This window comes from Dipodomys merriami, unplaced genomic scaffold (assembly GCF_024711535.1).
Source record: "Dipodomys merriami isolate MVZ:Mamm:240054 unplaced genomic scaffold, mDipMer1.0.p SCAF_4, whole genome shotgun sequence".
Lineage (NCBI taxonomy): Eukaryota > Metazoa > Chordata > Mammalia > Rodentia > Heteromyidae > Dipodomys > Dipodomys merriami.
The window spans coordinates 26,712,145-26,735,844 of NW_027205603.1; the positions used below are offsets into that span (position 1 = coordinate 26,712,145).

The following is a 23,700-nucleotide window of genomic DNA, read 5'->3' on the forward strand; positions in this document are numbered from 1 at the left end:
AAATGCCATTAAAGATACAGTGCATACTGGAGTTGTTTCTACTAATCACAAAGTATATTAGCAAATTAAATGATCATAATTACATGTTCAAAGACTACATGAAAAGTACAATTAGTGATCTCAGAAATACAAAACTATATAATTTTTTCCAAACCTTTCCATTTCCTAACAAATGGGGAAATGTCATTCTTTCTGATGGCGGCATAGAATTCCATTGTGTATATATACCACATTTTCTTGATCCATTCATCTACTGAATGCATTATCCTGCCCATGTAATTGTAGCCCCTCTGTACAGTATGTTCTCAAATAAAATAAAATTAAATTTAAAAAAAAAGAAATACAAAACTATAAAAACTATAAATATTTCTAAATGTGCAGAGACAATCTTTAGCCCCAAATCAGATAAGGAAAATGCTTAACCTGTACCCTAACAGTCTATTTGGTTCAAGATTTTTTTAGCTGATTTTTCTTGAAATATGTATTAAAATAGTAGGATTACACAAAAGGTACTTGATTCAGAAAAAAAAAAAAACACAAGAATTAACATCCTTTAAAATGTATTTATATTTTTAAAAGTGAATTGATTGAATCAATTTCAAATGGTTGCTTCTTCACTTCTTTATTAAACTGGTAAGCCTTCACCTAAAAACTAGAATAACAGTACAGAATTACTTAAGACCTCAAATAATGTCTTATTACTGCTATAGGTAAACAATAAATTTGAAGTTTCTTTCTTAAAAAGTATCAAAACAGACTTATAAACCCAAACTTTTCTTTTTCTCTTCCCTCAGAGCTGAAGCCCAAACTCAGGGCCTTGCAACTTGCTAGGCAAGTGCTCTTCCACTGAGCTAAACTCCCAACCTCTAAACCCACACACATTTTAACACACTATTTAATGTCAATATGAGAGTTTGAATTCCATAAAGGTCAAAAGAATGTTAGGAAGACAAAGTTTTCCTCATTAAAAAAAGCTCATATTAAACTTCAATTACTTACACAGTAACACAGTATTACTTAACGATAACTAACAGTATGAAAAAATGTTTCATAAAATGAATATAATTTTCCTTTATAACCTTTTTGAGTTTATCCACTGAATGTAAAATGTAACAAACTTTTTTTTTTTTTTTTTTTGGTCAGTCGTGAGGCTTGAACTCTGGGTCTGGGCACTGTCCTGCGCTCTTCAGCTCAAGGTGAGTGCTCTACTGCTTGAGCCACAGCGCCACTTCTGGTTTTCTAGTAGTTTATTGGAGATAAGAGTCTCACCGAGTTTCCTGAATGGGCTGGCTTTGAACCACAATCCTCAGATCTCAGCCTCCTGAGTAGCTAGGATTACAGGTGTGAGCCACTGGTGCCCAACTAAAATGTAGCAAACTTATACTTTATTTTTATTATTCGTTAAGAAGTGTGTCAACTACTCAGCCACTTTTTATGAAAAAAAAATAGAACTGCACAGATAACAGACCAATAAAAATGGTCAATGTTGCTCACATTGTTTCCAGCAAGCCCAAATGCATAAACTAAGAATCTGAAAATAAAGGCACACACCCATATTAGCAGTAGCAATCTGAATCTTGGAGTTCTAGTTCAAAAGGAATGAGACAGGCTGTTTGTCACTTCAAGATATCACTATTCTTTTTCCTGTTTTTTGCTTATTGTGCAAAACCAAAGCTTAAACTTTAGAAATAAAGTTTAAAAGTTTAAGAATTTTTTTCCCCAAAAGTTGTTTTCACATCACCGTGATACAAAATGGCTAATAGGAAAAATAAAGATTTCATAACTGTAACCAAAGAACTTAGGAGGATAAGGCAGGAAAAGCTTAAATTTGACCAGCCTGGAATACACATCAAAATTATAACGTAAATTTTTTTCTTTTTTTCAGTAATATTCAAAAGCCTTGTTTCAAGAATAGTATAAAAACACATGCAAAACACTATTAATATCTAATGTAACACCACTTGATATTTTTTAAGTAGATGTAACTGTTTTACTCTAAATGTGGTTCTATATATCATTAGTTGATAATATGATCATTAAAATATTGAAAATAACTGAAGAGTAAAAATGCATTAATAAAAGGCAGAACTTAAATAACAATGTCACTAATATCTCATTTATTTAGAATATGACATACAATTAGAACACATGAATTACACCAAAAAATGTGGTGCAATGTTGATTGTTACAACTCATATTTGACATCTCAATAATTAAAATAGAACAGGAAAATAAGGCAGAGAAAAATGAAGAAGCTGATTCGAAGAAGTCCCTTCTAAATGATTATTTTTTTATATGAAACATTTTTAGCACAAATGTGTTTTGCATAAATTTTTAAATGATGTTAACAGGTCAGATGAGGCAGAAATTTTATTTTATGTTCAACACATTCCAATGTCACCTTATATTCATCAATGAAGATTTTTCTATGAAATAATAAGGGATTAATTCTTTTTTTTTTTTAATTTTTTATTTTTTTTTTGGGTCCAGTCGTGGGGCCTGAACTCTGGGCCTTGGCGCTGTCCCTCAGCTCTTCAGCTCAAGGCTAGCGCTCTGCCACTTGAGCCACAGCGCCACTTCTGGCTTTTTTCTTTTTGCTTATGTGGTGCTGAGGAATCGAACCCAGGGCCTCATGCATGCAAGGCAAGCGCTCTACCACTGAGCCACCTTCCCAGCCCCAAGGGATTAATTCTTATACCATGTATTTTTAAAAAGAAAAAGGAATGTGTTAGGAATTAGCCACAACTTTTAACAGGTAAATATTAGTGAGAAAATAGAAACATATACAGAAGCCAGTTTATTGTTATATATTCAAAATATTAAATTATATGTATTCCCTTACATATTTATAATATAGACTATTAAGAATCTCTCTGTGTATGTGCCAGTACTGAGACTTGAATGGGGGCCTAAGCACTTTCCCTTAGTTTTTTCTTTCAAGTCTGATTCTCTGTCACTTGAGCCACAGCTCCATTTTTGGCTTTGGGATGGTTAATTGGAGGTAAGAGTCTCACAGACTTTCTTGCCTGGACTGGCTCAAACCATAATCTTCAGAACTCAAGTCCCTAAGTAGCTAGGATTATTATAGGTGCCAGGCCAGTCACTGGCGACCAACTTAGAAAATATTTTATAGCTGTCAAAAACCTATTTGTTGTTACCAGTAAAAAAAAAAAAAAAAAAAAAAAAATCCGAGGGAGCGCTTGCCTTACATGCCTGAGGCCCTGGGTTCAATTCCTCAGCACCACATAAGCAAAAAGAAAAAAGCCAGAAGTGGCACTGTGGCTCAAGTGGTAGAGCACTAACCTTGAGCTGAAGAGCTGAGGGACAGTGCCCAGGCCCAGAGTTCAGGCCCCACGACCAGACCCCCCCCCAAAAAAAAAATCCAATATAATCAAATCTAAAGACTTTATATTTTGGAGTAACTGGATCTAGTCTTGCTCTTTTACTCAACAGTCAAACCAAAACTTACAGTAAAGGTCAAAAACTATCAGATTCAGTTGTAAATTGTCCATGCATGAACAGCTACACTGTAACTAAATTGTTCATTTACATTGACTTCAACTTTATCCAATATCTAAGTCTGCCAAGTGGTATAGATAGAAAACTGCCTGAGACAGACTAAGGAAACATGCTTCACACTACACTTGAATGAAGCTCACTGTGTCTTTAATATTTTTTAAAGATAATTCAGCGGACACTGCAACAGGCAAAATTATTTCATAATACATACTATAATAATTCAAAAGACAAAAATAATCCAAGATCTACCATTTCAGTTTAGGATTATGATGCTGTGATAAGATTAAAAGATTAAGGTGTGACGTTCTGAGATTCCAAATCCTTTTACCTAGTATTATCTAAGACTGGTCAGTTAAAAATCTGAAAAGTGTTTCTTGCTATAAAAGGGATCCCTAAAATGAGCAAATATATTATATAAAAGTGCTTCATATCCTATAAAGTATAGGAAAGATAACAAACTGTTATTAGAAATCATGATTATAGGGCTGGAAATGTGGCTTAGTGGTATAGAGTGTTTGCCTAGCACGCATGAAGTCCTGGGTTCAATTCCTCAGGACCATACATACAGAAAAAGCCAGAAGTGGCACTGTGGCTCAAATGGTAGAGTGCTAGTCTTGAGCAAAAGAAGCTCAGGGACAGTGCCCAGGACCTGAGTTCAAGCTGCAGGACTGGCAAAAGAAAAAAGAAAAAAAGAAAAGAAAAGGAGGAAGAGAGGAAGAGGGAGAGGGTAAGGAACAAGGACAGGGAAAGATCAAAATCATGATTATAGGCTGGTAGCTGGTGATTCATGCCTGTAATCCTAGCTACTCAAGAAGCTGAGATTTGAGGACTGAAGACAGGAAAGTCTATGATACTTTATAGGATTAATCACTCAAGTAGTTGAGCAGAAACACTAAAGGACAGTGTCAAGGTCCCGAGTTCCAGCCCTAGGACCACATGCATACACTGGTTGTTGAATTGTAGAAACAAGATCCAAGCCTCATTAGGGGCTGGGAAGGTGGCTCAGTGGTAGTGTACTTGCCTTACATGCATGAGGCCCTGGGTTCAATTCCTCAGCACTACATAAGCAGAAAAAACTGGAAGTGGTGCTGTGGCTCAAGTAGTAGAGGGCTCACCTTGAAGAACCCAAGGACAGCACCCAGGCCCAGAGTTCAGGCCCACAGCCAACAAAAAACACAAACAAAAACAAAAACCTACATTAGTTGTTCTCAATAATTACTGAATATCTGAATTTATAGACTCTAAATTTTGTTTGTTTAAAACCACCAATGCCTGGTTCCTACTGAATATAGGCTAAAGGCAATCTATGGGATTAGCCTAAAGTGAGGCAGGAAATCTCAACCTCAAACTGGAATTCCAAAATACTACATCTTCCTAATTATGTATACAAAGTCCCATCTAAGTGATTTATAGAACCTGTTTTGAAATATCCAAATCTCTATTCTTTCAGTAAGACAATTTTCTTAATGGACTCTCTATGTAAGACATGATAGATAATCCTAAATGTTTACCACAAGGGGGAGTAGGTGAGTTATTTATTTGGTTTCTATGAGATTAGTACAAAATCAATGGTATTAAAATATGTGTATAAAAACATCTTTTAGCAGGGCAACAGTGCCTCATGACTGCAATCCTATCTACCCAGGAGGCTGAGATCTGAGGATCACAATTTAAAGCCAGCTTAAACAGGAAAGTCCATGAGACCTATTCAAAAGCCAGATGTGGAGCTGTGACTCACATGGCAGAGTGGTAGCAAAACTGTTCAGGGACACCAACCAGGCCCTGAATTCAAGCCACAAGAGCAACACAAACAGACAAAAAAGCTTCTTTGGGAACATTTGTTAGTAACTACAAGTATTCATGTATAGTAATGGGTAAAAAGCAGACAGAATAAGTTTTACTCGGTCTTTTTTCCCCCCATGAATAATCCACAGTATAAGGCAGAGGCATAAAATAATAATAATAATAACCCAAATGCAGATAAAGGGGAAAAAAAAGAATTAGCAAAAGGCTAAGTATTCATTAACTGGGTTTGAGAAAATGCCCTAATGTATTGCCACTTACTGAAATATATTTAATTTCTTATCATTTCTCACATTCTATGTAACAACAAAGCAATTAAAGATTAAACTATAATGAATGCTCTGTGTGAAGGTATATACTTTAACCCATCTACTTGGAAGGCAGCAACAGGAGAATGGAGGTTCAGAGACAAGTCAGGGTAAAAGCAGAGTATTTTCAAAACCAAAATGAAAGCAAAAAGGGGTATGGATATGGCTCAAGTAATAGAATGCTTGCCTAGCAAATGTGAAGCCCTGGGTTCAAAACTACTTCAGTTTAAGAAAGGCCTTATGAAACTTAAGAAAGGCCTTATGAAACAAGTCTTAAAATTTACCAAACACAAGCTGAAATGTATCAGGCCCTTATACATACATTCCTTTATGGATATGTGTCACTTCCTTTTATTATACATAAATCTCAAAACTATGTTTACATAGGATCTGAAAATAGTAGTTTTAAATAGCAACAGAGAATGGACCCACAGCTTAAAATAACTACCTCTGTAAAAGGCCAAATATCAAGAACAGGTTTCACAATTCACTTTTCTACTCAAGGGCTGCTAATGCCCAGAGAAGCTTCTGACTATACGTACACTAATATGTTACAATATATTAAGTTTCCACCAAACAAAATTCAACCAAGTGAGTAAAACTGTGTTTTATTATAATGTAATTTTAAGCTAATTTTAAGTAGCTTCGTATCTTGATGTAAATTCTTTTTAATGAAATCATTTTCCCAGGAAGTCATTTTAATTGGCTCTTTTATTTCAATGCATATTTATTTTTTGAAGTACCTGAAGATATCCAGAGAAAGCATGGTGATTGATTCATACTGATAATAAAAATTTATTGAACTACATGACAAACAACCAATAAAAACAATATTATCTGTTTCTAGTTTACAAAATATTACACACTATTTAAAGGATAAATGTAATTGTCTGCACTATCACATCCTCAACAATTAGCATAGGGTCTAAGTTCATAGAAGCTTCTTTAAAGAATAATAAGGTACAGAACACTGGGTAGCTCATGCTAGCTACTTCAGAGGCTAAGATTAGAGGATTGTGGTTCAAAGTAAGCCAGGCAGAAAAGTCCATGAGACTTTTATATCTGATTAAGCCAACAGTAGAGCTTTTCAGTGATTCATTACAGATAAGTCTCATGGACTTTCCTGTTCTGTGGTAGAATGCCAGCCTTGAGTGAAAAAGGAAAGGGACAGCAGCACTCAGGCACTGATTTCAAGCCCTGTACCAGAAACAAAAGACAAAAAAGAGAAAGAGTGAGAGCAAGAGAGAGGTAAGAGAGAGCACTAGATTTGAATATTGTCAAAACAATAAATGTCAAAACGATTTAATCTGATATTAGGGAATATGGCATTCCACAGAAGCAAATCATATAAATAATGCATTCCATTACAAATTAACTTACTATCTTTAGTTACTCAAAGAAACCTTTTAGAATGCAACAAATATTTTCCTTTCATTGAAAATTGGCTTCAGAGTAATAAACATCAGCCTTGTTAGTACTGTATAAATCAAGATGTCTTTGTGGCTCTGTAAGGGAGGAAGTTAACCACAGAAGATATAAGAGCAGAAGAAAGGAAAATATTTCTAAGTTGTCTTTTGATACTTTAGGCTTCTTACCCTTGTGTATGTTACCTATTCCATAAGATAAAATTAAATGAAAAAATAACTGGTGTTCCAATTTATTTATTTATTTATTTTTGGTTGTGGAGCTTGAATTCTGGGCCTGTCCCTCAGCTCTTTCAGCTCAAGGCGAGCGCTCTACCACTTGAGCTACAGTGCCACTTCTACAGTGCCAGAGATAGGAGTCTCACGGTCTTTCCTGCCCGGGCTGGCTTTGTACTGTGATCCTCAGATCTCAGCCTCCTGAGAAGCTAGGATTACAGGTGTGAGCCACCAGCGCCCGGGGCTGGTGTTCCAATTTCTATCTTGAGCATTTTAGAAGAAAATTATACCTTTCCTAAAAAATAAAATAAAATAAAACCACATAGGAGGAAGAGAGTTGAAATTTGTAAGTTTTATCTAGCGTAGAAAGAAAAACATTCAGTTGGGGACAAGATAGTTTTTACAATCTTGTATACACTGGAGAAATAAGAAAAATACACCAAATTTGTCTAAGTACCAAATCAGTGAGTATGGTGTAGAAAATCATGTCCAGGGCTTACAAGACACATAGTGGACATAAAAGTTCTGTAAATTCTTTATATATGAAGGCTTGAGGACAAAAGAAAGGTCCACCTTTCACTTCAGGGTTAAAGAAACTTCCAACAAAGGCAAAACAAACAAACAAACAAACAAGCAATTTGGAGAACTGACATCCAAAGAAAGAGTTGCGCAAAGTCAAGTAAGTGACAGGCAAATGGACTGTGAGGGCCAATTCCAGACATGATCAAAAATTTTAGCAGGCCAGCTAGGGCTTGTGGTTCAAGCCTATAATCCTAGCTACTCAGGAGGCTGAGATCTGAGGATCTCCCTTCAAAGCCAGCCCAGACATTATAATCTGAGAATCTTACCTCTAAGCACCAAAATACCTAAAAGTGGAGCAGTAGCTCAAGTGGTACAATGCTAGCCTACAGCGAAACAGTTCAGGGACAGTGCCCCAGGCTCATACTTCAAGCATCAGGGCTGGAAAAAAAATTAGCAAGCCCAAGAAGCACTTTAGACTATATTCAACCTCTAGTTGAATGAAGCACCCAGTTCAAAATCAACCTAGCCTAAAGAAGATACAGTAAAAGACAGACAGTTCCATAGGTATGAGCTCTAATATTGGTAGAGTCACAAACTCTTTCATAAATACAACAAACTCAAAAGGGTTTAATAATTTTCTGAAATAAACAGCTGATTCTCATTTCCGGTAGTCATGTTCTACAAAATACAGAAAGCACTGGCTACGAACACTGAACCATTGTTCTTATAGACATCTCAAACAGACTATAATCTTAAATCCTATATATTCGTTCTGGTAGAATCTGTTTACAAAAGAGAGGGGAAAAAAAGCTCAATAACACAATGAAAAGAAAAAAAGCTCAATAAATTAGTGACTTGCATTAGGCAATCCCACAAACCAGATTTGAGATTCAAGCTCTGTTAACTGAGCCAATATAATATCACCCTGGCTCTTTGCTTTCCATCCTCTGTTCATCTCCACATAAAAGCTAAGCCACAGGCAAGCTTGGCCCTGTCCCTCTCCATTAGGAACTCACAGAACAGACAACTCAACTGTTTTTTTCCGCTGCAAAGGTCTGAAAATGATCTAAAAAATATGGGCGCTGGTGGCTCACGCCTGTAATCCTAGCTACTCAGGAGGCTGAGATCTGAGGATCCCGGTTCAAAGCCAGCCCGGGCAGGAGAGACCGTGAGACTCCTGTCTCCAATAAACCACCAGAAAACCAGAAGTGGCGCTGTAGCTCAAGTGGTAGAGCGCTGGCCTTGAGCTGAAGAGCTGAGGGACAGCGCCCAGGCCCAGAGTTCAAGCCCCACGACCGACAAAAAAAAAAAAAAAAATTGCATTAATTTGGTAACTACAAATAAACAACTCAGTATGGAAATTCTCAGATACAAAATTGAAAAATAGTAATAAAGAGCAGTTGTATTTTCTATAGAGATGATCCAGGGTAGAGAGGTAATCTCAAAGATAAAAACTAAAGATGCAGCCAGGTGTCAGTGGCTCATACTTGTAATCCTACTCAGGACACTGAAATCTGAGAATCGTGGTTCAAAGCCAGCCTGGACACTGGGCAGACCAATTCTTGAGACTCTTATCTCCAATTAACCACCAAAAAGCTAGAAGTGGAGCTGTGGTTCAAACAATAGAGTGCCAGCCTTGAGCTTTTAAAAAGCTAAGCAAGAACATAAGATCCGGGGCGGGAAGGTGGCTCAGTGGTAAAGTGCTTGCCTTGCATGCATGAAGCCCTGGGTTCGATTCCTCAGCACCACATAAGCAAAAAGAAAAAAGCCAGAAGTGGCACTGTGACTCAAGTGGTAGAGCACTAGCCTTGAGCTGAAGAGCTGAGGGACAGTGCCCAGGCCCAGAGTTCAGGCCCCACGACCGGACCCCCACACCCAAAACAAAACAAAACAAAAAAAAGAACATAAGATCCTGACTTCAAGCTCCATACCCGCACAAACAACGACAACAAAAAAACACCTAAAAGATGCTCAACAAAGTATCTAAAATAATTTCACATCAGTGAATCACTGAAGGGATTTCATCATACTTTCTAATAGCAGTATAAGGAACTATAACCAGAAAAAAAACTGCTTTGAAAACTTCGTAAAATTTCTAAACTTCATATTAAGTCTAATATTTGTTATTGTATTGCTAATTTTTTTGCTATTTTTACTAAACAATTATCACTACTATAAATAAACCCTGATTACTGATTTTCAGAATGGCAGCCACGTAGGGCACAGTAGAGAATAATGCCTTTTACTTCACAACCAGTATAAGTCACAGGGAGAAAATCTTAAAAAAAAGAAAGATAGAATAATGAGAACAAAGGGGAAACAAAGGAGGAGGCAACAATGCTTGATAAGAAATGTACTCATTATCTTGCCCATGTAATTGTAACCCCTCTGTATGGTATTTTCACAATAAAAAAAAAAAGAATAAAAAAGAATAAATGATACTGCTTTATTTAAAAAAAAAGAATAATGAGAACAACTCAATACAGGTTAAAAGGATGGATAAAAGATATAAGGTGACGTTGAGAGGAAAGGGAAAGAATTAATCAAGATGAATTGCACTTATAAACTCACATGTTGTACGGTAACACCTTTGTACAACTCATTAAAGATAATATGTAATTTTAAAAAGATGTAAGAAAGCCTAACCAGAACTAAAAAATAAATAAAATGCAGATTAAAAATGGAGGAGCTTAAGAGGAGATCCAGTGATTTCCTTAGGTACATAGCCTAAACATGTTTTCAAAATAAATTTGCTTACAGCCCAATATGAAGTCACATAGGAAGAACAGACTTTAAATTTCCCCAAAAGAAAAAGGCAAAAATTTCTTTAAATAAGCAGAACCAAGAACAGAGGGAAAAGAGGGGTGGAGGCCAGGATGACTAAAGTGGTAGAGCCCTGTCTACAGAGTTGAAGCACTGCATTCAATCTCCAGTACTGCAAAGAAATTAAACTTTAAAAAAGCAGCTTAAAACATTTAAATATTGAAAATCTAATAAGACTTATATGCAAAGTATATAAAGACTATTTACCACTCAATAATGCTAAATAAAAAAGGAAAAGATCTGCATTTTACCATGTTATTAAAAAGGCCAATATGTATACAAATATTCTACTTCACTAATTAGTGAAGTGTCAAACCACTGTAATTATTTAGTAAAGTGTCAAACTACAATAAGGTGACAGTTCACATCCACTTAAGATGGCTATTAAACCAAGTTGGGTATCAAGCTTGGGGGTATAGTGTGTGTATACCATGTGTGAGGCCCTGGGTTGGGCCATCAGCCCAGCAGGGACTAGGCGACCACCATTTATCAGTAAGGATGCAAAAAAGAAGAAAAAAAATTGACACTCTGAACATTTCTTAAAGAAGTAAATACAAATTTACCATACAGCCAAGCAATTTCTAATTGAACCAAAAGAAATATATGCCCACACAGAGTCTGTACATGAATGTGCATAGTAACATTAGTCTTAGGAGCCAAAAACTGTAAACTCTAATATCCATTAACTAAATGGAAAGACAAAATGCAGTATATATATTGAATGGAGCATTGTTTACCCATGAAACGGAATAACATACTGATTCATACTACATGATACATACATCATGGCAGAATTTTGAAAATATAACAAAATGAAAAAAAAGATACAAAAGAACCCATTAACTATATGAATCCACTTACATAAAGGTATGGAAAAGGCAAATCTAGAAAGACTGGTGGCCTATAACTCACAGTCAGGGACTAGAGCTGTATAACAGGGAGTTGATACAATTGGGCATGAGGGAGATTTTTGGCCTAACAGAAGTTTTTTCAAATTGCATTACAGCAAAGTTTGTATGACTCTATAAATTTATCAAAAATCACTAAACACACTTAACAAAAGGGTAAACTTTAAGCAAAAGAGAGAAAGGAGAAATGGGAGCATGCTTTCACATGAATACCAGAGAAAAAGAAAGCATTCATACCTAAGATGAAATACAATATAGGTTAGCTGGATAATGTCTTGTAAGAAAGTAACATCAGGCTAGAAGCACTGGGTTGTCAGTCCTGGCAAGTCATCAGTTGCAAATATCTTAACTTGTCAGTGAGTTTCCTGCTTACCAAATACTTCACTTTAGGAGTAAATGTAGCACCAAGGCAATGACATCCACAGTACTAGAATGAATCATAGTCATTTTATTAAAAAAAGAAGTAGGGCTGGGAAGGTGGCTCAGTGGTAGAGCGCTTGCCTTGCATGCCTGAGGCCCTGGGTTCAATTCCTCAGCACCACATAAGCAAAAAGAAAAAAGCCGAAAGTGGCACTGTGGCTCAAGTGGCAGAGCGCTAGCCTTGAGCTGAAGAGCTGAGGGACAGCACCCAGGCCCAGATTTCAGGCCCCATGACCAAACCACAAAAAAAAAAAAAAAAAAAAAGTATTAAGTAGATGAATCCATATACTTTAATATACTTTATCAAACCTTTTTGTGTTTTGTTTAGTTTTTGTTGGTTTTTGTTTTTGTTTTCTAGTCTTGGGGCTTGGGTGCTGTCTCTGCACTCTTCAGCTCAAGGTGAGTGCGCTACTGCTTGAGCCACAGCTCTACTTCCAGCTTCGTGGTGATCAACTGGAGACAAGAATATCATGGATTTTCCAGCCTGGCTGTCTTCAAAATATAATCTTCAGATGTCACTCTGCTGAGTAGCTAGGATTACAGGCATGAGCTACCAGCATATTATGGGTTATATCAGGAAAATGGAAATCCCTTAGGAAAAAGAAACAGAATGGAGAACCACCCCTATATGGATCAGAGAGAGACTATCAGAGTAACTTATCCTCATGGTTCTAATATTTAATTTAATCTGGGAAGTACAAGTAAAGTGCAAGACTTTTCAAAGACTTTTTATTTTCCTGGTTGTGGAGCTTGAAAGGCTAACATTCTACCAGTTGAGCCACAGTGCCACTTCTGGTTTTCTGGTGGTTAATTGGAGATAAGTTTCACAAACTTTCCTGCCCAGGCTGGCTTTGAATCATAATCCTCAGATCTCAGCCTCCTGATTACAAGCTAGGATTACAACATGAGCCACCAGCACCAGGCTTCAAAGACTTTTTGCACTCAATTTTTCAATAAGATCTCATATAAATGAAAAGACAGTAGTAACCTAAAAAGAACTGAAATACTAGATTCTTTGTGAAAATCTTAGTTCTGGGAAGACAGTTAAAGAGAAATAAGCAGTTAAGAATTTATTTTCAATGTGAAAGAAGAATTCATTTTCAATATGAAAATCAAAATAAGGTCTCATTGAGCCATGTTAAGAATGTGATCCATTCTCCATACTCAGGGTAAAATTAAATTTATGGATGACTGCTTGCTTCAAGTGTGGATTCATCATAAGAAATTTCCTGAAGAAAAACGTTAACTGCCTCTTCTGTGAGCAAGAGTTCTCTAATTATAGCCAATCTTCTGCATTTGTGTTTCTGCAATAACAGAATTCCCCTTGGGGAATCTTCCTTTCCTGTGTTACAAACTGAGATGTTCTTTCTGTTTCAGTCTGGATTTGTCCAGCGTGTACTACCAAATATGTCCTCAGATAGGACCCACTGTCTCTAGTGAGCATACTCATTTTAAGTCTGACCATGGTGCTATCATTTCTTAATAGGAAGAGGACTTGTGTTAACAAAGTCACTATGAAGCAGTGGAGCCATATCTGTCTTACTCTATACTACTAAATACTATATTCACAGTCCTTTGGATCCAAATCACAATCCAACTGTGATTTTCATGGATGTATCCATCCTCACTTTGACTTAAAATACACATAAAACACAAACTAAAATGAGCAAGGAGCAAAGGAAACAGATTAAGCTTCCTCAGAAACTAGACAGACTCAAGATTAACTATAATCATAGTTTTAGAGATCGTTCTTCTATCTTTCCTTCTAGTTCCTGCTAGAACAATGTCTGCCTGAATAGAAAGAGTAAGTATGATGAAAGCTAAATGAAGACAAATATTTTCATCATTTTCCCTAATCTCTTACTTTGTCCCATCAATGTCACAACATCTCTATCCTGCACAACTCTATCAACAAAACTGACAAAATTCTCAATTGTTTAAATAGGGATACAGGTGGACCCATTGCAACAATGAGATGTACAAGACGTTATGTCAAAAAAAAACTTTACAACTTGGGGGGGGGGAGGGATTTGGAAGGGATGGTAAGGGAAAACAAAGGAGGAGACAACAATGCTTGATAAGAAATGTACTCATTACCTTGCCCATGTAATTGTAACCCCTCTGTAAGGTATTTTCACAAAAATAAATAAATAGATGTTAAAAAAAAAGAAAAAAAACTGACACAATTCTCTTAATATTTAAAATATACTCTGAGAACCCAAGCACTAATGGCTCACAATTGTAGTATTAAAAACTCAGGAGACTGGGCTGGGAAGGTAGCTCAGTGGTAGAATGCTTGCCTTGCATGCATGAGGCCCTGGGTTCGATTCCTCAGCACCACATAAGCAGAAAAAGCTGGAAGTGGCGCTGTGGCTCAAGTGGTAGAGCTCTAGCCTTGAGCTGAAGAGCTGAGGGACAGTGCCCAGGCCCAGAGTTCAGGCCCCACGACTGGCAAAAAAAAAAAAAAAAAAACTCAGGAGACTGACCAGAAGGATCTCAGTTCAAAGTTAGCCCAGACAGAGAAGTCTGCAAGAGTCTATCTTCAATTAACCATCAAAATGACAGATTAAAGACACAGCTGTGGCCACCAATATGAAAACTAAGAGCAGCAGGCCCTGAGTTTGAGATGTAGTAATAACACAAAAAACATAAATGAACAAATAAATATAATAAAATAAAATGCCACATGGACAAGGGATGTGGATTAAGTGATAGATTGCTCGTCTAGTATGTGAAAGATCATGGGTTCAACTGCCAGTACTAGATAGATAGATAGATAGATAGATAGATAGATAGATAGATAGATAGATAGATAGATAGATAGATAGATAGATAGATAGAGTACTAGAGAGAGAGAGAGAGAGACAGACAGACAGACAGACAGACGGACAGACGGACAGACGGACAGACAGACAGATTGGACACTGAAATATCTACCAGACTTTATATGTCAGAAAACAGAACATTTTAACCAAAATAGACTAATAATTCTTAAGTTTCTATTCGTTGCTCAATTTAAAGTACAATGACACAGAGTTCCTGCATGTAGTTTTCCTAGAGCTACTAAAAGTCTACAATTGGACAGGAGATTACTATCAGGATCAGGACCAGAAATAAGATTACTTTTACTCCATGTTTCCACATTTAGGTAAGGAATATAACTACTTTGAGTATACACAATCAAACATACTGTACACAAAGTCACAAATCCTATTAATCATGAAGAGTAATACAAACTCAGCTTACTGTTTAAAATAGGATTTTACAAAAATAAAATTACCTAAAATTAATCCCACCATTGTACTTAAATATCCGGTTCCACTTCCCAGGTTAAGAAAAGACAATCCCGGTTGAAGTTTCAGTGCTTCCATAACTTCAGAATAAATGCAAGGTGCTGACAAGTGTATGTTTCCATGCTTCCAGGCTAAGTCTTTGTAAGCATTGTCTCTGTAGCCTTCCAAATAATAATCACCACGATCAATGGCTCTGAAGGCTTGCTCTACTCTCTCAGTTCGGATATACTGAGCTTCTTTAAGGTTATCAATTAAATCATCATTATCTTCCCCAGCACTCACAGCTCCTCCCATGATAGTATTCAAATCAAATCATAAACTTTAATGTAACAAGAAGAAATGGCTTCCAATAATGTAGTGTGGTTTATTTTCTTTTTAGTATTGCACTTGGTTCCAAAAATAAATTAAACCTAGAAGAAAAGAATAAAAATAAACAAGTTTAATGTTCAAGAGGCAATTTTGTCCCATTTCTTAAATATGTCATTATAAATTAACCATCATTTCCCAAGAACACATACTGATCAAGGCACAATGATAAATTACTTATTTATTTAATTTTTACAACAACCACAAAAGTTAATTTACATGATTCCATCTGTACAATGGGTAAATTGAGACACAGACAAGTAGTACCGTAGACCCATTAGTAACCTAGACTTCAATTAAATGCATTTATTAAATGCAATTTATAATTCAATCATTCCATTTAGACACACACAGCTTCACAGCTACATGAAACAGGTGGCTACCAAAATGGACAACACTGATCTGGACAGTGACACTATAGCCCTGGGTCTCTCAGATTCAGAAACATGCTCATAATCACTAGTTCACATGGCTTCCTTATTAAAAATGTTCTTGTTCAATAGATAAAACTTATTATCTTTGGATGGAAACCTCAGAAGATCTTGACAAACCAAATAATTTCAATCTATAATAGTGAATACACAATGTAAGGCTTACTCAGATAACCAGTAAGTAAATTCATATATTGGTTACTGAATTAAGAAATCCAAAGAGAAAGAACAAGGTTTGAAGGGGGAGGGGGAGGAGTATGGATGCCGGGAGGGGGAGGGGTGTGCACATACACCAGTCCTGGGGCTTGAACTCAAGGCCTGCTCCCTGCTAGCGCTCTACCACTTGAGCCACAGATCCACTTACACTTTCTGCTGGTTAACTGAAGTTAAGAGAGTCTCAGAGACTTTCCTACCCAGGCTGACTTCAAACCCTGATCGTCAGATCTCAACCTACAGAGGATTACAGGCATGACTTTTAATCTGGAAAGGCTGACTCCCACTCTTGACTTTTGAGAAGACAAACTCAGGGTCTGAATTGTCTTCAGATCCCTGGACCAAGATGCTTTAGTGCTGCTGAGAAAGCAGCAATCTCTTAGCAGGATTGTCCCATTATTTAGTGTCCCCTTTGTTCTCTTCTATGATTTCCCCTAGAGATGTTCCTAAGAAAAGGAAGCACAATGAACTCACATATCACTGATATGCAACTTATTGAAGCTCATTTAAATAATGCTGGATGGCTCCATTCCCCACTTTTAACGAAAAATTAAACAATAAAACCATTAATTTAAAAAATATACATTACAGGGCCCTTCTCAGCAATGAGTATATTTTGTCCCAATAATGCAATGAAAAGATCTTCACATGCTGTCCCTTCAACAGATCTTAGGTTTAACCAACTGTTATAGCTAAAGAATCTAAATGCTGAGTATACTACAACATTTTCAAAATTACATAGTCTCCAAACACAAATCAACTTGTTCATCTGGTACTCAAATAGCCCCCCAAAAAAATTAAAATAGCTATAGTAGTCTGAGGACAGTCTCTCAGCAGTGTGGCATTTGTCAAACAATGTGACGGATTTTGATCATAGACAATTTATCAAACACTTTATTCTAAGTGCCACAATTTACTAATATGAAAAACAATAATCCCCCCTTTGTTGATTCTAAAACCTATGAAAAACCTGATCCAAGTTCCTCTCAAAATCCAACCTATTCAAAATTACCACAGCAAAAGTAACAAATGTCTTTGTATATATCTTTATAATAACAATAAAAATAAATTTTAAAAAGTCAAAAAATAACAAATGTTATCCTTATTATATAGCTCACATTCTGGTTAAGAGGCAAAGGAACAACCAAAGAAATAAGAACTACCACAATTACTGAGTCTTCTAAATATGATGGTTGCACTGTCAAATACGAATGCCTGCCTAGCTTACTCACGAGTCTAAGATTCAGAGGAGTGAGGTTCCAAGTCACCCAGGGAAAAAAGTCTGAGATGCCAACTCAAAAGAACAACAACAACAAAAACAAAAATAAAAAAAAGGCCAGCAAAATGTCAGACTTGAGCCATGGCTCAGAGATATTGTATATCAACCAAGCAAATAAATCAAGCAAGACCAAGTCCTCAAGTGCAAACCCAGTAAATAAACAAACAATGACAAAGAAAGACATCAACAGGCCCACTCTTTAAATCTATGAAGGCATGGGTTCTACACTGCATAGGCCTAAAACAGATATGGATCCAGGTACAGAAGATAGCATCCTTAAAGGCACATACCATGTAAAACAGCTTAAAGGAGTATAGAAAGAACTTTAGGTTGAAGAAACAGTGCTGTTTCACAAGAGAAATGAAAGTTTTTGGGAAATTACCTATAGTTGAGCATTTTTCCAGCACCATACCAAACTTTACTCTGTAAGCCAGTGACACATATTCACCTCCATTCCCTTCTTCCCACCTTCCCAATCTCCCTCCTCTGTTTTGCCTAGAGAGTCTCAACAAATTTATGTATCCACTGCTTCCTATGAAGCTGAACAAATCAGTAATTTTACATGCAACCTCAGAAGGTTTCTGAGCTCTTAGAAGCTTGGGAGCCCACTCTAAGAATATCTATTATAGGCAACAGACAGCTAGTCAGGATTTTAACAGCAAAGGGAGCAAGCCAATTTGGTGGGGTGTTTTTCTTTTTCTTTGGTATTGGGGCTTGAACTTGGGACTGAAGTAACTAGCTATCCTCAGAGTTTTTCACTCAAAGCTGATGCTCTATCATTTGAATGAGAGCTCCATCTCTGGTCTTTTGGTGGTTAATTGGAGATAGGAGTCTTCCTGGCTTTCCTGCCTAGGCTAGCTTCAAAGCACAATCCTCAGATTTTAGCCCAAATAAATAAGATTACACCAGTGCCCAGCACTACTTCCATTTTAGAAAATGGACAGTCTGTGTTGTAATCAGTACATGGGAAGACCTATTTCAGAATTGTAGCAATTGACTTGATTCTAGGTATACAGAAAGTTGGAAAAAAGCATCACACAGTAAGGAGCATTGCAAGAATGTGAAACTTGATGTGCCAAACATCAAGCAGAGACAAATAAATCCATGTGAACAAAAAGAAAGCTGCCAGGGTATGCAGGAGGAAAGTAGTGTGAAATGCTTTTCTGGAACTGGAGTACAGCCATCTTCCTTTACCATGGATTCATTTCTTATGATTTCAGTTACCACAGTCAGCCATGGTCTGAAAATACTAAATTAAGAATGCCAAAAATAAGCAATTACTAACTTTTATACGCACATCTTTTAAAATAACATGATCAACTTTTCAACAGCTTGCTCCATCTCACCCAGGATATAAATCATCCCTCTGTCCAGCATGTTCACACTTTATATTCTACCTTCTTAAGAGTCCCTTAGTAACCGCTGTGGTTACCAAATTAAGTGGTGGCCTATGGAGGTGCCTGAGTTTTAGCAAACCTAATTTATTAGACTAATGCTATGTCATAATATCTACTTCATTCACCCTCCCCAAATTGATAACTTAGATGTAATAGTACAATATAAAAAACTTTGAGACCACAGACAACTTAATAGTACATTGTAATAATTTTCTAATTTACTATTACTGTTGTTAATCTCTTTCTATGCCTAATTTGCAAGTTGTAAATTTATAATTTACAAGATATCAAAGATACATATGAATAAGAAAAAACAGTATGTAAAGGCTCAGTATTCTTATCTGGAATAGCTGGTACCAGGAATTTCATATTTTTTTCAGATTTTGGAATATCTGCATGTACACAATGCAGTGTAAGCATCAAATTCACCCAAGTTTTATATACATTATCGTATCTTATTCACAGCCTGCATGTAATTTTATATATTATTTTTAGAGTGACCAGCTTTTTTGAGACCGGGTCTTGCTATGCAGCCAAAGCTCTTCTCAAATTCTTGATCCTCCCGCCTCAACCTACTAAATGCAAGGATACAGACTTGGGCCTCCAACTCAGTATGGTGTGCTTGCCTTTTCACTGGTGGAATTTTCCAGTGATGGTATCATATTATTATGCAGAGCACTTCTAATTCAGAGCATTCTAAGTTTCAGTTTTTTGGCTCAAGTGCATAGGGTTCATAACTATCAAAGATTTCAGTCATACCCTGGGAGTTTTAGATAAGGAGGGACTTCTTAACAGAATTCTAAAATGCGCGCGCGCGCTCGCGCACGTGTGCGCGTGTGCGTGCGTGCGTGCGTGCGTGCGTGCGTGCGTGTGTGTGTGTGTGTGTGTGTGTGTTCTTTTTTTGTCAGTTGTGGGGCTTGAACTCTGGGCCTGGGTACTGTCTCTCAGCTCTTCAGCTCAAGGCTAGCACTCTACCACTTGAGCTACATTGCCATTTCCAGTTTTCTGGTGGTTTATTGAAGAGTCTCACAGACTTTTCTGCCTGGGCTGGCTTTGAACTGTAATCCTCAAATCTCAGCCTCCTGAGTAGCTAGGATTACAGGCGTGAGCCACTGTCTACGTTTTAAACTCATATACTTAGTAACAGTGTAATGATATGAATAATGAGGAAGTACAGTTCATACTATTTTTGTATTTTGAAGTGATTGGGGAGAGCAAGCTTCTTCATATGAAAGAGACACTCAGAAGCCAGTGCATCCCTAGCTACACTAGAGGCTGAGTTCTGAGGATCACAATTAGAAGCTAGCCCAGGCAAGAAAGTCCACAAGAATCTTATCTCCAATTAACCACCAAAAAACTCAGAAATGGAACTGTGTAGTGTGCTTGCCTTGAGCAAAAAAAGCTCAGGGAGAACACCCAGGCCCTGAATTTGAGCCTAACCAGTACAAAATTTAACTAATAAATACAAGTATTTACCCTCAGCAACTATTCAGAAAAAAGCTAAACCTATACAGAACACTTTTCTAGAAGACAGTCAGTTCTATCTAGGGAAGTAGCATCATAAGATATGGGAAAGCACCCAAGTACCAGTGGCTCAGGCCTACAATCCTAGCTATTTAGGAGGCTAAGATCTGAGAATTGTGTTCAAAGCTAGCCTGGGCAGAAAAATCCCAGTGAGACTCTTATCTCCAATTTAACCACTCAAGAAAATGAAAGTGGCACTGTGGCTTAAAGTGGTAGCCTTGAGCAAAAGAGTTTAAGGACAGCATAGCACTCAGGCCCTGAGTTCAAGCATGAAAAAAGATACTAGAAAGCTGTTAGAGCAAACACAAAAAGTGCTAAGATATTTCTCCCTGACAATTTAGTGAAGAAGGTTATATCTAGAGGCAGAATGTTCAATTTTAATTAAAAAAAAAGGTATATCCATTCAAGGTAAATTGTCCTCTATATGCCAAATTATGAAGATGAAGGAAGATGAGTTCTGGGACTTAATCTGACAATTCAACTGACGGTGACATTCAGTCAATGAAAACTCCAGTAGAAATTTAGCTAGGCAGGCTGGGAAGGTGGCTTAATGCTAGAGTGCTCGCCCAGCATGCATGAAACCCTGGGTTCGATTCCTAAGTGCCACATAAACAGAAAAAGCCCTAAGTGGCACTGTGGGCCAAATGATAAGAGTGACAGCCTTGGTCTGGGAAGGTGGCTCAGTGGTAGGAGTGCTTGCCTTGCATGCATCAGGCCCTGGGTTCAATTCCTCAGCACCACATGAGCAGAAAAAGCCGGAAGTGGAGCTGTGGCTCAAGTGGTAGAGCTAGCCTTGAGCTGAAGAGCTGAGGGACAGCGCCCAGGCCCAGAGTTCAAGCCCGACAACTGACAAAAAAAAGAAAAAACAGTGCTAGCCTTGAGCAAAAGAAACTCAAGAACAGTGCCCAGACCCTGAATTCAAGCCCCAGGACTGGCAAAAAAAAAAAAAAAAAAAAGTAAAAAAAAATAAAAAAGAAAGAAAGCTAGAAATTTTAAAAGAATTGCTACCATTTTTGTAGCACTGTCTTATAAGTTTATAGTAGTGTGCCTAACTCTAACATCTCCAAGTCATGGTATGTTTTCAAATATTAAAGCAGAAAACCAGAGCTCTCAAAGCCTTCAAAAGATCTCAGGGGACCAAGAACACCCAGACTGCATCTAGAGAAGAATAGGAACAAATTCAGATGAATAGTTAAAAGTTATACAAAGGTGTTACAGGACACATAACCTGGACATGGTGGAGATGAGGATAAAGGGGTTGGAAATTTTCCTAGAGGAAAGCTTGGTAAGCAGAGAAGGCAGAAAGATTCAGAAACAGCATGTGCAAACACAAGGAGGCAAGAGGCAACACACTCCCACAAGGCAGTACAAATAGTATAGTAAAGATAACTACCAAAGATAGAAAGTAGTGCACAGTGAGCCTAAGATTGAAAGAAAATAGGTAGGACAGCAGACCACACACACTTCCTGCAGACAAATCCAGTGAAGGCATTTAAACAATGAGAGAGATACTGTCCTGATCTTAGATCCACTGATCCTGTTCCTGAGTTCAGCTGCAGAAATAAACCTGCTCCTCAAAGGGTATCACTACAGCCTAATTTAACCTTTAAACTTGCTACTAAAACCATCTGCCAAAGGGGCTGGGAAGGTGGCTCAGTGGTAGAGCGCTTGCCTTGCATGCCTGAGGCCCTGGGTTCGGTTCCCCAGTACCACATAAGCAAAAAGAAAAAAAGCCGGAAGTGGCGCTGTGGCTCAAGTGGTAGAGCACTAGCCTTGAGCTGAAGAGCTGAGGGACAGCGCCCCGGCCCAGAGTTCAGGCCCCACGACTGGACCAAAAGAAAAATGAAATAAAATAAAACCATCTGCCAAGAGGTCAAGGAAGAATCATGCACATTAGTCACAGCAATGGTCCTGTAACAGTTCCTGCTCTCTTTCCTATTTCCCAGTCTAGTACTGACTGCTCCTATAAGAACCCAGAGGGAGGCTTGTACTATCAGTGCCAAAAAGAAGATTCAAGAGGCTGGGAGTCAGTGGCTCACGCCTGTAATCCTAGCTACTCAGGAGGCCGAGATCTGAGGATCGTGGTTCAAAGCCAGCCTGGGCAAGAAAGTCCATGAGACTCTTATCTCCAATAAACCACTCAGAAAACCAGAAGTAGTGTTGTGGCTCAAGTGGTAGAGCACTTGCCTTGAGCTGAAGAGCTGAGGGATAGTGCCCAGGCCCAGAGTTCAAGCCCAACAACCGACCGAAAAAAAAGAAGAAGATGATTCAAGATCCTGCCTTAGCTCTAGCCCTGTGCCATATCTTGGGGAATTATTTTGCCTTTGTAGGACATGCTAAAATACATCTAAACATGCTTGTTAATCCACAGCAGTTACAAGTGCCCAGAATGCCAGTTTCAGCCCCTCATAGTCTGTGAACAATCCTGCCCACATAGGAAAATACTGTGAGTCTAGTCCACTGATGCTACTGGGTTGGACCAACTAATATCAAGATCACAGCAGATTCTGTGAAATAGCCTTTGCAGCTCAATTCCACACCTCACATTTCCCCAATTCTCCCCCACCACAAACACACACCAAGCTGTGGGCAACCACAAGGATCCTGCCAGAAGCTGCACAAATCTATTTTTCTGTGGCAGGCTTGTCATCCTATCTTTCAATGTATCTTCAAATGAGCCCAGGCTTGTCCTGGCCACTCTTGACTCTGAACAGAAAATAAGTCTGCCTGCTCCAGGGCTGAGAGGAAGGCTTATTCTATAGTGTCTGCAGGCTGATGATCTGACCTGTTACATTATGGATCTTGAAACAACCCTATAAATTGGCTCCAGCCCTTCAACTGCAATCTGAGACCAGGCCAATGAACAAAGAAATCCAATGGAAGGCACACCTATCCATGATCCTGGAGTAAGGTAACATCTTAGTCTTGGCTACAGACTCAAAACAACTATGTCTCAGTTTTAGCCCATCTCAATCATATACACTATGACAATATGGCAAGCCCACAGAGCTACCCAATAATCCAATGGGAGCCTACCAACAAGAAGTTAGCTCTTAAGTGTCCCTAGTAACAGGCCCCTGGTCCACAAACACTGAAGCAGATCCCTATCCTACTGCCAGCCTCACGCACACGAAGATCCTGAACATAGTCCAGGTCACCCATGGACAAAAGCCCAGCATAAAGGACCTAACTGTGACCTTCACTGCAGACTCATCATAACAACAGGACCAGGATACAACCCCACTCCAAGACTA

General features: G+C 37.9%; 1 protein-coding gene across 3 annotated transcripts in view; it reads right to left on the reverse strand.

Annotated features, from left to right (window-relative positions):
- The window catches only part of Pcmtd1 (protein-L-isoaspartate (D-aspartate) O-methyltransferase domain containing 1), a 92,457-nt gene that overhangs the window by 28,628 nt on the left and 40,129 nt on the right, over positions 1 to 23,700 (reverse strand). For all 3 annotated transcript variants that reach the window (XM_069990701.1, XM_069990702.1, XM_069990703.1), the window contains one exon: positions 15,224 to 15,646. In XM_069990701.1, coding sequence (XP_069846802.1) covers positions 15,224 to 15,530 — 307 coding nt within the window. In that variant the 5' untranslated portion in view covers positions 15,531 to 15,646. The remainder of the gene's footprint in view (positions 1 to 15,223; positions 15,647 to 23,700) is intronic.